Raw genomic sequence first — 13,986 nt, 5'->3', positions numbered from 1 at the left:
GGATGTATATTTTATTCTGTTTTGAAATAAATGAAATTTCGAAATATCGTTATATACAGTCCTAAAGAAGGGTTCATAAACCATTATCAAGTACTAGTTTCGTTGTTGACGTTCGTTTCACGATATTAACTTTGCATCCATGTGCTGTCCATTTAAATTCGTCTACCTATAATACGTATAACAAATATTTAAACGTATTGAATATTCATTACTTTTGTACCACTGTGAAGTATTTATAATAAAAAGAAACCATATTTAGATGTACATGAATGTCCAACATGACTGTTCTCAACTGGAATATCATTATTGCTGTCTGTATATTAAATGAAGGTATTTATTGTTATTTAGTTATATGTTATAAAAAATACATGAAGAGTTCTAACATTGCAAAGTTAACACAGGAAAGAGGTTTATCAAAATATGATTTTTTTAACTGGAATTTCAGTCTTGCTCAAACTTTTGTTTTCAGTGAATTATTATAATTTGAGTCTGTCTATTTGTCAATTTTCATTTAATTCTGGTTTTGTCAATTTTTCCCCGACGAGTTTTGATTGTCCCATGCTGACTCCTCTAAAGAATGCATGCAAGTAATGGACCGAACTAGGATTACAAAGGGAATTACAAATCTTTATTTAGTACGTACATATACACCAACTATACAAATTAAAAGTCTCTTGACAGACCTACGTAATCCAATACACAAAGAAATGACGTATACAAACTTTAACAATTGATTCAAACTGTTTTAAAAGTATATATGAGGCTTTAGTTGTTACTGTCGTTGTGACGTATTTTAAATGTCTATTCAGTTTATCATGATATTTATAACTCTTAATAATAAAATCAGCAAACTACAACTTCACTCATTGTTAATTTTACCCGATTAAATGAAGGTTTAAAGAAAACGATTTGGCTTTATACACCATTATTTAGTTAATACTTTTAAATGTCGTGACGTACATTAACCTCAAATAGATTAATGAAAACTATAAATTAAAATTAGATATATGAAATCTCAAGTGACCACCGACACGCCTAATAAAAACACACAGGTCAATTTTTAAAACATTTTAATTTAAGTTGAAATAAAAACTAAACAATACTGTTGATTTAAAAGTACTAGCTCTTACTTATTTAAGAAAACGTGTTAATGGTATTCGAAGGTTCGATTAAACTTTTCTCTCTCAGTGTAATTTTATAATTTTATAATTATAGTGTGTCTATAAGTCAGTTATTTTGCGCTTGTTGCCATTTCATTTGAGCAAAAAAATCTTTCATTTGCATCACAAACCATTTTTCTTTTGCGCCAATATTAATGGTAGATATGTCTTCTACAATCAATTTCTATTTGGTTTTGGTCAAATTAAAAAGATTGCAAGTGATATTAAGATAATGATTATAATTTTTTTCCCTTCCTCATTCATTTCTCCTTTTTTTTGGTGGTGGAAATGAATGAAAACAGGTGAAATAAACTTTTGGATGTTGTATTCTAACTTATTTTGATATGGAAATAATGATTAGGCCAAGTACAAAATGATTATATCTTCAGTTTTCGGAACGTCTCTTGACTTGTCAGTATAGGTATGGATGTGTATTGGCTAAATTTGTAAGAGTGATTGCTCCAATTTTTCTGAATATTGGATGTATTTTTGAACTACATCTATACATTACACACAAAACGCATGGTGCAATATTTTTAATGAGACAAAAAGTTATGAAGAACTAATAGAGGAATTGATTGTGATCTGTGGTCTTACACCAGTCACAGCCGGCTTTATGAAGATTATGATTCTGTTTTATATTCGTTTATAGTTATACCTGTGACAGCCAGTTACTGCTATTACAGCTACTACTACTCTTACAGATATTGTGATTCATATTATTCTTTGTAAGTATATTTAAGATGTTAACTTATGCAATATTCTCTGTTTCAAATATCTATTTTACAATAGGATCGCATACATTACTAGAAAATATTTCATTGAGAACGTTTGTTAAAGAAAGTTTCAGTTGGACAAATATTTTATTTGAGTTGCTTTTTAACGCACAAACCGGTTATTTTTCTTGAATAAAACTATATACGATCAATTACATATTTTTGAATCTCAAGAAGGGAATGAGTTATCATTGATATGGTAAAATATATTAAACTGACTGTTTACAAAATATTTAATTTTTGATATACTTCGAAATGTCTTCTCCTGGACTAGATTACCTTAAGATGAAATAGACAAAACCCTTTAAATTTTGTGTGTTCAATGCTTTTTCACTTCGTATTTTATTTGACCTTTTTCGAGTGGCATTGATGAGTGTGGACACAACACACATCTGGCGTATACCAAATTAACCTGGTATCTATGATGAGTATAAACAGAAGTTGTGGTATGATTACCAATGAGACAACTCTCCACAATACACCAAATGATGCAGAAACTAACAACTATTGTTAAAAAAAGCTTATACCGCATTGTCAGCTTTAAAAAGCCCCAAATGACAAATATTAACCAGTCGCCAAAATGCACTAATTTTTAAATACCGTGGTCTCAGACAAGCATCTACTGGTACAAAAAGGATTCGGAAAAAATAGTATTTGAAAATACGTATTGGGTAAGTTTTATTCCCCAATATTTTTGCTTTCAATAGGCTTATAAACCTGTTTGATCGTGTGCATTTTGATTTATTTTTTTTGGATTTTTTTTTATATATTTATAAGTTCGTGCGGTAAAGCGTTGTCAATATATATAAAGAAGATGTGGTATGAGTGCCAATGAGACAACTCTCCACATGATATCAAAATGAAACAAAAATTAACAACTATAGGTCAACAACAATTAGCGAAGCCAAGACCGCATAGTCAGGCTTTGCATTTAAGGCCCCGAAATGACAATGTAAATCAATTTAAACGAGAAAACTAATCGCCTAATTTATGTATAAAAAATAAGTTTGTCTTCAACTTGCGAGTTTAAAAATTCTTTGGTATCTTCCGCATCTCAGACCACTTCATTTTTTGAAAACTACATATCAATTTTTCATAAATTTTGAACATATTACGTACGGTAGTCTATTAATTTAAAAGTCAATTTTCCCTGACACGAAACTTAATACATATGACAACAGTCAGACATGGGCAGATTTGTTTTCCATTCTGAATGTCATTGTTTGTTTGGACTCATGTTTGAAACGGAACAAATTAAAGAGTGTAACGAGTGTTTGAAAATATATGGGTTATATCCTATACAATGTGAGTTATCTCCCTTTAAAAGTCCAATAGTATTGTGTTCTTTAGAAAATACAGCCATAAATATGATAAAACACATCATTTTCTATGTTATCATTATAAGATTTACACATGAATTACATACTACTCTCAAAATTTGCACATTTCATTAAAGAAATAGACAAATTGTTATATGCTACTTCAATATCCAAAATAGAGGAATATACCGGAGCCACATTAAATCAATACATTACAATATGTCCACCTGGCAGTCATTAGCTTTCCATAATTCTGACGTTTGTATCATCATTCATTTAGGTATTCAGTGTGTTATGTGTTCAACAACTGTGTGTTATTAAGTAAAGTTGAAAGAAGACAATAGGTCTAACTCAAGTGGTCTTCTTATGTTAAAAAGTAAGGCGGAAAGTAAGCTCAAACAGACAAAATGAACATGAGCAGTATAATCTTTATTCTAAAAATTCTGAAGGATGAGAGGTAATACAAACCAGCAAAATCATATTTTAGAAATAACCTGGATGCGTTACAACCAATTTCAAGTATAAGGTAATATCTTTAGTTAGCTTGCTTGCAAGCTGAACCGTGAAGTCATTGTTAGGTTAGGTAAACTACCCTCCTTTAAGAGTAGACTAGTCCGACAGATAACCAATCTATCTGTCTGTAGGACTATGTTATTTCGGAAGGAGGGTATAATATCTTACATAACAATGACTTCACGGTTCAGCTAGCAAGCAATCTAACCAAAGATACCACCTAGAGCTACATACTCATTGAAATCGGCTCTAGCTTTGTGAAAATATTGCAATTAAAGTATCTTTTTTTTATCAGATTTGTAATCATTCTCATTTCAGTCCGACTGGTGCTATTCCTGGGATAGTGGTTGGTTGCATCATCTTTGGAATTATAGTTTTTGTTGTTGTTATGGTTGTATGCAAGCAGATGAAAACCAGTGGAAATAGAGGCACCGTTGTGCGTCCCACCGCAACCATATCTACTGTCCACGCTCCACGTATGTAATAACGTAAAAGAGGGACGAAATATACCAAAGGGATAGTCAAACTCATAAATCTAAAACAAATTGACAACGCCATGGCTAAAAATGAAAAAGACAATCAGACAAACAATAGTACACATAACACAACATAGAAAACTAAAGAATAATCAACACGTACCCCACCAAAAACTAGGCGTGATCTCAGGTGCTCCGGAAGGGTAAGCAGATCCTGCTCCACATGTGCCACCCGTCGTGTTGCTTATATAATAACAAATCCAGTAAATAGTCTAATTCGGTAGGTCACATTCATGAAAGGGAAGGGGATAGTAGTTACGACGTAAGGATTATATCCGATATCATTTTGTGAAACCGTTATACCATAACGGTCAATCAACTCGTGATGGTGTCCGTAAAATTTACGAAGGGATGATTTCAACTTCACCATTTGGAACTCTTGGGTTTATAGCTTTCTTGTGAGCAGCAACCCTCTATCAAGAAAATCATGATAGGAAATGCAAGCACGGGAATATCGTATTAATTGGGAGATATATACCCCGTATGCAGCCAGGGGCTGCTGGAATGTTGCTACTTAGAAATGGAAAGTTCACAATTGGAAAGTTGAAATCATCTCTTTTGTCGTAAAGTTTTGTTTTCAACCGACCCTCATTGTCAATTTCTAGATGTAAGACAAGATATGAGGCCGTCTTAACTGTATCTGTAGTATACTTTATCTCTAGTTCGATGGGATAGATGCGTTCCACATAGTAACTTACAGGATTGAAAATGGAAACAGGGAGTGTGTCAAAGAGACACCAACCAGACCAAAGATCATGAAACACCATAAGGCAAACAGTATATCTTTAACGCAGCGAGATAATTCAACATCCGGATGCATGCAGACTATAGCTGACCCCTAAACTATAAAGTATAAAAAAAACACAAACTAACAAAGGCTAGAGGTTCCTGCCTTGGGACAGGTGCATAAATACAGTGGGGTTTAACATGATTTTTTTTAGATATCAATCCTCTTCATATACCACACGCCAAAGTGGAATAAACAAAATTAATGTATAGCAATACTAACACTAAAACTCAGTTAAAAAATTCCAGTTCGATGGCAGACTATACAACAGAAGAAAATAAGCAAGGTGTCCGTGAACATTACAAATTAACAAATGAATACTTGATCAAAAGGTTATATTAAAAAAAATATGGAAAATCAAGCACAGTCTCTCCCATAAGGTGTTTAATATCATCCCATCATCGTGAATTAAAAAAAGAAGACCATATCCCCTTATCATGCCAATAACGTTTTAGTATACATGTATGTATTTCCAATGCAATGCCAAAGACCCTATGAGTGGATCAATCTTTATCTTAAAAAATGACATGTCTAATATTTAATGGTCATATTTAAATCAGTTGGATTATGTACCATTTATATTTCCTTAGTTCATTAAGTAATGGTTCAGATTAATGTCTTTAATTTAAGAAGAGTCAAATGAATTTTATTTTTTTCTCAACATAAATAGTTTCTTACTTTGGATTTTTGTATTTCAGCCCAAGGACCAACATTTCCAAATCAGCCAGCTGGGATGAGTTATCCCCCACCACCAGGACAGAATATGGCGTACCCACCTCCCCAGGGACAGTTTGGTTACCCACAACCTCCTCCTCAGGGACAATTTGGTTACTCACAGCCTCCTCCTCCCCCAGCTTATGGAGGTTATGGCGCTCCACCACCGAAGTATTGAATATATTCCTCAATCCATTTTCAAATGCTTATTTTCGGATTAATATTGACAGTGTAAAGACTTGTAATATAAAATTACGTGTTTCAAATTATTAATCTTCTACAAACTAATAAAAAATTGACTAACCATATCACTACAGATAGTTAAGTTATAAAAAAATTATAGTCATGCGACAATAATGTAACTAAATGAAAAATATCTAAAAACATTGTATTGAATGATTTAATGCAAAAAGGGAAACGGCTTGTGACGAATTATTCAGAATCATTTCATAACAGCGTGAACAAGACCATTTCTTGGCGCGCTCAGCGTATCAATTATCTGCGCCAGTATAGGTGAACGTTCGTTTGTAACACTCACTTGTCATATCGTACATGTTATTAACATTTTAACTGTAGGGTCGCCAAAGGTTCTAAACGCCCAAATGAAATAATACGTATATAACAAGCAGGAGACCTAACCTGGTTTGTTGATTTAAATGTTGAATACTTAAACTTTCTTTTTATTCTTCTCGTGCACATGCATGTACTTTATTGTTTTATTTTATGTAATACCCCACTGGACGGCCTCTGAGTATTACAGACTGAGTGAGCGTTAAATCACTGTTATCGTAAAGGAAATTGATTCAGTATTATTACCAACAAAGGTATTGCGGTTGTCCACGCTGTTACGAAACGACTCTATGTTTTCCGTGAACTAAAACTTCTAGATTACACAATAAATAGTATTGTGTTCAGACATATCGGTGGGCAACTATATAACCCTCAAAATAAAAAAGGGAAAAATAAGTTGACCATAAATTAATAGATAACTTCTATATCAATATTTCGAACAATAACCGATAATGTGTTTAAATTTTCCAAACAGTCGTGTAGAAAACTGCACAAACTAACAAAAATACATACAAACAAAAATAAAATCGAAAGTCAAACTTCTTGTGAAGTAATGACAGCCCACACTACATACTTTTGTACTAATATGATCAACACAACGGGTGCAACATGTCGAGCAGGTTCTGGGTACCCTTCCAACGCATCTGACACCATACCATGCGACCCTTTGTTTGATAGCTACATGATAACTTAGAAACCCTAGGTTTATGGTGGTGTTTATATTGCCACGGAGGTTTTTGTATGTAATGGGTTGCATTAACATCTGCAAGAGTTAATGCTAATTCAAATTTTGTCTAGAAGATGCTTATTTTTATCCACATAATTAATAAGGTTGAATTAAACAGTAAACAGAAACAGGTCATGAGAGTGGTTATATATATATCAAAGGTACCAGGATTATAATTTAGTACGCCAGACGCGCGTTTCGTCTACACAAGACTCATCAGTGACGCTCATATAGAAATATTTAGAAAGCCAAAGTACAAAGTTGAAGAGATGGTTGTATAAACGATTTACTCAGAGGACTACCCGAATTAAAATTACAGCTTATCTTAGTAGGAGATGATTATCTCGCATTCTGTAAGTAAACCGAAATGTATTGATGTAAGTTTGCTAGTATAGTGATTAATTATAGGTACATGTATTGTTTGGTGTCTTCTACAATAATAGACTGCAATTATAGTGTTGAAACTGAATTTAGATAATGTGACTGGTTGATACACATCAAGTTACAATTTAAAACTTTTATAAATTTGCATATCACACTCTATATTTTGATTTCAATAGTGGTTGCCATTTATATCTATTAAGTTCAAGACATACATAATATTGCTCATGAAAAGTGATGTAAAAAGAAAACAATTTTATACGTTCAACCTGCTTATCTGGATTGTACCTTATTTGGGAGACTCATCGCTGAATATTCTAACTACATATCTACAAATATATAACTACAGTTACTGATAAATAAAACTCGAGAAAAAAATGAAGAGCCCTTGGAACTTTTGTTCAGTTCCTTAAAAATTTCTTGATATATGAAAGAAACAATTTGAAAAAGGTTTGTTATGAAACATGTGCGTACCAAAGTGCTGACTATTAACCTGATATGTCCACCAGGAACGATAATCCACCATAGGTACCGTTAGGAATGCTCCAAGTCGAATACTTGAAACCACTGTTGTGTAAGAACAGAGAGCTGTGTGACCAGTAACTATCAAACACAGATCACATAAACATATCCTTCTTATATCACAAGTCTTGTGCTTTAAACAATTTAGTAAAAAAAAATATAAATAATTAAACTGAAAAAAACTCATTTACCTACTAGCAGAGAGGCGAGAGATACCATAAGTCGAAAACAAGCTGAAATGTCAAGACAAACAACGAAAAACGATCAAACGACAAACTTAATAATACATACAAAACGTAACCTAACATAAACAGTAGTCCTCGTTACTCCGAAGTAGGAGGGATCTCAGATGCACCGGAGAGGGCAAACAAATCATGTACTACATGATACATGATATGGATTTAATATCTGGTTAGCATACCCAAAGACGGCTATATGTTGGTTATGGATTAAAGCTGAAACGTGGAAACACACAAAGCCCCCGCGATGCGATACATGCTATCTTGTTAAATGACAAGAAATACATTCGGACTCGTACTTCTTTTGACTCATCAAAACATGTATTGGGACTACATCAAATATGAGATGCCAAGTCCTCGTCATTTAATCTAATGTGTTTCCACAAAAACTAATCTATTTTAAAGTCCCATTAATAAAGGAAAATCTTACCGGTATATATACACATGGATAGCGGCACAATTGAATTCTGAGGAAGACCAAAAATGAAGGAGGTGGGGGGGTAGAACATAGTTTCAGTTAAACAGTAAAATGTTAAACTTTTAGATGTTTGGGGCATAACAGTGTTGGAAATATGCCGCACAGCCCTTTATTTTGACCTTTGAAAAACGTTGTAGTGTATATGAGCTTTCCTTTCTAGAATATATTTTATTTACGAAACTTTTAGTAAAAGTGGTACATTTTTAACTATAAAAGGAGCTCAATTGCATTGTCTGTATTCCAAAAGATAATATAACTGTAGAGGAAGCTTAAACCTTAAATGAAAAGACAGGCAGAGAGACCGTCAGTAATTTCTGGAAAACTTAAAAATAAGGAACACAAAAGACCCCTCTCTTTCTTAGTAGACAAGAGATGAAACAATACTAGATATACGTTTAACACATGCATCAAACATAAAAGATTAAATGGATTCACATAATTACTGAATACAAAATACCATTGTAAAGAAATTAAAACGGACCCGTGAAAATCCAACAACTGCATTAAGCATATTTATAATCGGAAAACATATAAATACGAAAACACTAAAATACTAGCAAGAAAGATCAAAACGGTTTATGACAAATGTAATAAAAATGAATTATAACTGACATTTAAAGCAAAATCTTATATTAACCATCACTACTAAAATCATCCCATTAAAAACAAAACCTAACCAAACATCAAATAACAAATACAATGAATTCTCTAAAGATCATAGACATCCAATAACAACGATAACGTTGATAATGAAGAAAAAGGATTCATTCTCTAACATATACAAACACATGATTACTAATAAAAAAAACCCAAGCCATTCGCCCTCCAGGCTGATGGATTCTCTTTTTTTTTCAATAATCAACGCATAGCCGTTGATTCTATTAGGCAGCCACCATTTGATTTTCTGTGGGGGGCTAAGGTTTTTTTGGAAAAAAAAGTATGTTTCCAGTTTTTGGAGAAAAAAAAATGGTTTTTGATTCTGAGAAAAAAAAATTGTTTGTTTCACTCTCAGCTGCCACTATAAGTAATGCTAAAACTGAAAGAAAAAAATTGTTTTCGAATTGCCGCGAAAAAAATAGATTGTTTTTCGCCGCAGGCCAAAATACAAAATGTGTCCAGAAAAAAAACCCCATAGCCCCCTATCAGATAAAGGACAGGGACTCAGAATCATATTCCAAATAACACCATCTTAGTTCAAACATACATTTATCAAACTTTCACATAAACGTGATATAACTTTTATTATAGGCCTGAATGGTATCTTCTACTAAATATTGTATACTCAAAAGATTATGTTTACACTAATAAATACATGTTCTAGGTGATTAAACATATTGTTCAAAACCGTTATAACATTTCCTCTTTATATCAAGATCTTAGAAAACGTCTCACTTCAATTCGTGTCAAATGAACTTGTGTGGTCATTTATTTCACTTGACCTTTTATACTGAACTACAAATTAAGTCAACATATTACAAAACTTGGATTTTAATCACTTAAAATATCGATTATCATATACACGTAGTTAACATAACAGAATTGATGAAAACCTATTGTAAGGCATTATATCATTGCGTATCCTTACTTTATATTATGAAAATATGTGTTGAGGATACTACTGTATGTGAACTCTTAAGTGCTGTAGTCTTCCATCTGACTGTTTGAATGCAACAGTAGAACACTCAAAGAGATATTGTGTACTGAAATGTCAGAGTGCGTTTTTATCTCCAGTTAATTTACTTGTTTCGTCAACACAATTAGGTTCTTCTAATTCGATTTCGTCATCATTAATGGTACCCACTTTCCTTTGACGTACTATGCAAATAAGAATTCCTGCCATTACGGATACTATCAGTAGAAAAGCAGACACAGCTAATAAAACGTTGGAAGGCTCATTGTCAACATCAGGTCTTACTGTTGTATTATTACCTGTGTAAAACATAAGACTTATGAAAGTGATACTGTCATTTTATTTTAATAAAAAGTTTCATAAAATTGCAAGACCTAATAGTTTTTCAGTGCAATTTATAGACTATACGAAGAGTATACTATCAGATTAGTTTCCAAGTGAATAAAAGCAACCCTGAACGTAATCTCATTGGAATATATTATCTATTATATCTTCATTTGTAACGCAATTAAGACAAACCGGTTACGAGGAGTAACTGGTTTTATTTATATAGTAAATTTAAAAAAAAACGAACTTTTGACAGTATCGTCAATGCTCATGAAATAATGTTAATTTTGCAAGGAATAAGTTGTCCTTTTCTTAAATGTGTTTTGTCTGTGTAACAGAAAATTTTCAGAATAACATTATGAGCGTCTGACATTTTCGCCGATTTTATTTTTCCATCGTTCATTGATTTCAAGATCTATTTGATCCTTCTTGCATTTTGTGCTGCGCTTTTTTCATGGCCTTTAGAGGTTCTATTGTCCATTCATACTATATAGACTGTTAATGTTTGTGTCATTTTGGTCTCTTGTGGATAGTTGTCTCATTGGCAATCATACCACATCTTCTTTTTTTTTTTATATGTAAATAGATTTTTAAGTCATTTGATATTTTATTGTTAGATCTTGAACTCAGTTATTATAGTGTTTTAAACTAAAAATGGACTTTTTTGCCCAAAATCCTACTTCCAGCTCCCCATTGTGGGAAGTGGACAACAGATATATGCATGTTTTAATTGATAATTCATAACATAGGTATCGCTGGCTAGCGAAATAAGTTTTTAATGATAAATACAAATGGTTTGCACTTGCAATCGTCGCAAATACAAGAAATAATTGTCGCAAGTGAAAAAAATCGGCGCAATTGAAATGCAGATCGACGCAAATGCAAAACGATGATAATAACATTCTCTTACCTTCCATGAGGAACATCTACAATAACCAATCACATTTCGTACTTGAATTAATTAGGATACACCACTGCTGTCCGGTTGAAAAGTCTTGATACAGTTTATGAATTGTCGTCTAAAACGCCTCTGTATCGCCTGAAAACAATTCCCTTTGAAATTATAGACTTATTTTGATATGAATTAAATTACTACTAACGAATAGACTATAAGACATTGCTACAATGCAAGAAAGATTGGAGTAGTTTGAAGTATTTTATATCTGCAAAGTTTGTCACTTATTTACCAAGCAGTATTAGATTTAATATTGAGACTTGAAACTTGTTTTTATTGTATTAAGAAATATAGAATGGTTAGAAAAGGTTGAGATGTATTCTTTTGAGATTGTTTTAGTTTGATTAAAATGACATTGAAGAATGAAATTTAATAACGAAGATGGATAAATATATGTTGAACTGATTCACTTTCATAGAAGCACACATAAAGTTGATACCTATATAAAACACAACCAGTGACAATATGAGATACAAACAGCCGGACAGCTGTTCGATCGTCATAAATAACCCAATTACCCTTAAGTGGATGCATTCAAGGCTATTTAAGTATGATAATATAAATGTCATCTACAAATAAGAATGTAGTAGATATTTCAATGCAAAATAGCTTCAAAGTTGTATGATAAGCAAACCTAACAGGTCTGTATTAACATGATTAAATGATAAAACAAGCAGTATTTTGTTGAAATTAGGAACGATAATTTGTGTTCGTAGATGACAACACACTCAATTTCATCCTTAAACAATTTCAACATTTCTAGATATAATGAATGTTTAATATTCATCAGTTAAAGTAACAGTCAGGTTGAATTTTGTAAAAACTTAAGCGGACAACCAGAAACTCGTCAAATCGATGTAAATTAATATTTCATCACCAAAAAACAAAGAAAATCTTCAACTCTGCAGAAAAGGTATTATTACTATCACAGAGTATTCTGGAATGCGTATGAAATAGTATTATATATTTTCAGCATTTTTCTTTTACGTGTCATTTTTTAAAACAACAAAATATATTTCATTAACATGCGGTGTCAATCAGTACAGATCTATTGAACTTAATATATAAGATATACATCTTACCAGTTACTATCTTGTCGACATTATTATATGTATAATCATATCTAAGCACCTGCTATTATCCCACAAAATTTAAATTTGAATTATCTCCCTCTACCAAGTTTACTAAACGTAACTTTATAAATTTCCGGATATTTATTTTACAATGCATCGTTAAAATGTCAGAAATACATGGTAGTTTAAAAGATGACAGGACTATAGTTCATAGAGAATTAAAACGAGACTAAATGTTGCTATACTTTTTTTGATAAAGTTAAAATCTAAAACTGAAGTCAATTAAAGCTGATATGAAATCTGTTGAATGAACGTAATCCAATAAAAGTAATGAATTCATACTTAAAATAGTTCCAACCAATCAAGTAGCAGCAAATAACTCATCATAGAATTCTTGGAAACTTATAAATGTTACAAAAAAGCGACATAACTCGATAACCATTTTCTGAACATATCACTCATGATACTAACATAATATTATAATTATAAGATCAAAAATAAGCTGCATGCGAGTTAAGCCATTTCAATTGATACTTTATGGTGTGTCTTTCTATGATTTGATGTTACACTTTTGTTTCAGGTTAGGGTGAAGGTTGATAGCTATTAAAACGTTTAAACCCGCTGCATTTGTTTACACTTGTCTTAAGTCAGGAATCTGATGTTCAGTGGACGTCGTTTGTTGATGTGGTCCATAAGTGTTTCTCGTTTCTTGTTTTTTTAATTAAAATTAGAACGTTGGTTTTCCTGTTTGAATGGGTTTGAACTAGTCATTTTTGAAGCCCTTTAAAGGTTGCTGTTCGAAGTGAGCATAGACTCCGTGTTAAGGTCGTAGTTTGACCTATAATGGTTTACTTTTACAAATTGTGACTTGGATGAAGTGTTGTCTCATGAATATTCATACCACATCTTCTTATATCTATAATGACATAATACTGTAAATACAAATGTTTACTTTCAAACAAAGAAACGCATTGAAGATATTGACAATTTATTAATTTCTGACTATGATTCTCATTATTTCTTTTCATATTTTCAACATTATATCAATGAAATGTTTGGAACTGTCTCGAAATAATCACACAATTTTCTGTAATATTTGCGCGCATTTGGGGATTAAACTTTTTATACGTTTGCGCGCAGCTTTGTTTTTTAACGATTGGTCGCATTAATATTTCAGGTTATACTGATAAATATAAAACTAATTCATAACATATCGATAGTTTATAATTGCTAACCTACAATAGAAGAGTGGCATTACGTTTTCTGGTCTGTGCGTCCG

The 13,986-nt window shown here is 32.1% G+C and overlaps 1 protein-coding gene and 1 long non-coding RNA gene across 2 annotated transcripts; one reads left to right on the top strand and one right to left on the bottom strand.

Annotated features, from left to right (window-relative positions):
* LOC134706999 (cysteine and tyrosine-rich protein 1-like) lies at positions 1 to 6,116 on the top strand. The gene is made up of 4 exons (XM_063566426.1): positions 1 to 330; positions 1,813 to 1,888; positions 4,087 to 4,244; positions 5,790 to 6,116. The coding sequence occupies exons 1-4, from the start codon at positions 270 to 272 to the stop codon at positions 5,981 to 5,983; spliced, it is 489 nt and encodes a 162-aa protein (XP_063422496.1). The 5' UTR covers positions 1 to 269; the 3' UTR covers positions 5,984 to 6,116.
* Positions 6,117 to 9,978: 3,862 nt separating this feature from the next.
* Positions 9,979 to 12,778, bottom strand: LOC134706994 (uncharacterized). The gene is made up of 3 exons (XR_010105677.1): positions 12,717 to 12,778; positions 11,590 to 11,718; positions 9,979 to 10,651 (listed from the first exon to the last, which is right to left on the bottom strand). It is a non-coding gene; the product is annotated as an uncharacterized LOC134706994 (long non-coding RNA).
* Between the last annotated feature and the right edge of the window lie 1,208 nt (positions 12,779 to 13,986).

The sequence above is a fragment of the Mytilus trossulus genome, chromosome 1 (genome assembly GCF_036588685.1).
Source record: "Mytilus trossulus isolate FHL-02 chromosome 1, PNRI_Mtr1.1.1.hap1, whole genome shotgun sequence".
NCBI classification, from domain to species: domain Eukaryota; kingdom Metazoa; phylum Mollusca; class Bivalvia; order Mytilida; family Mytilidae; genus Mytilus; species Mytilus trossulus.
The sequence above is the reverse complement of the archived record's forward strand: the minus strand, read 5'-3'. Positions and strand labels throughout refer to the sequence as shown.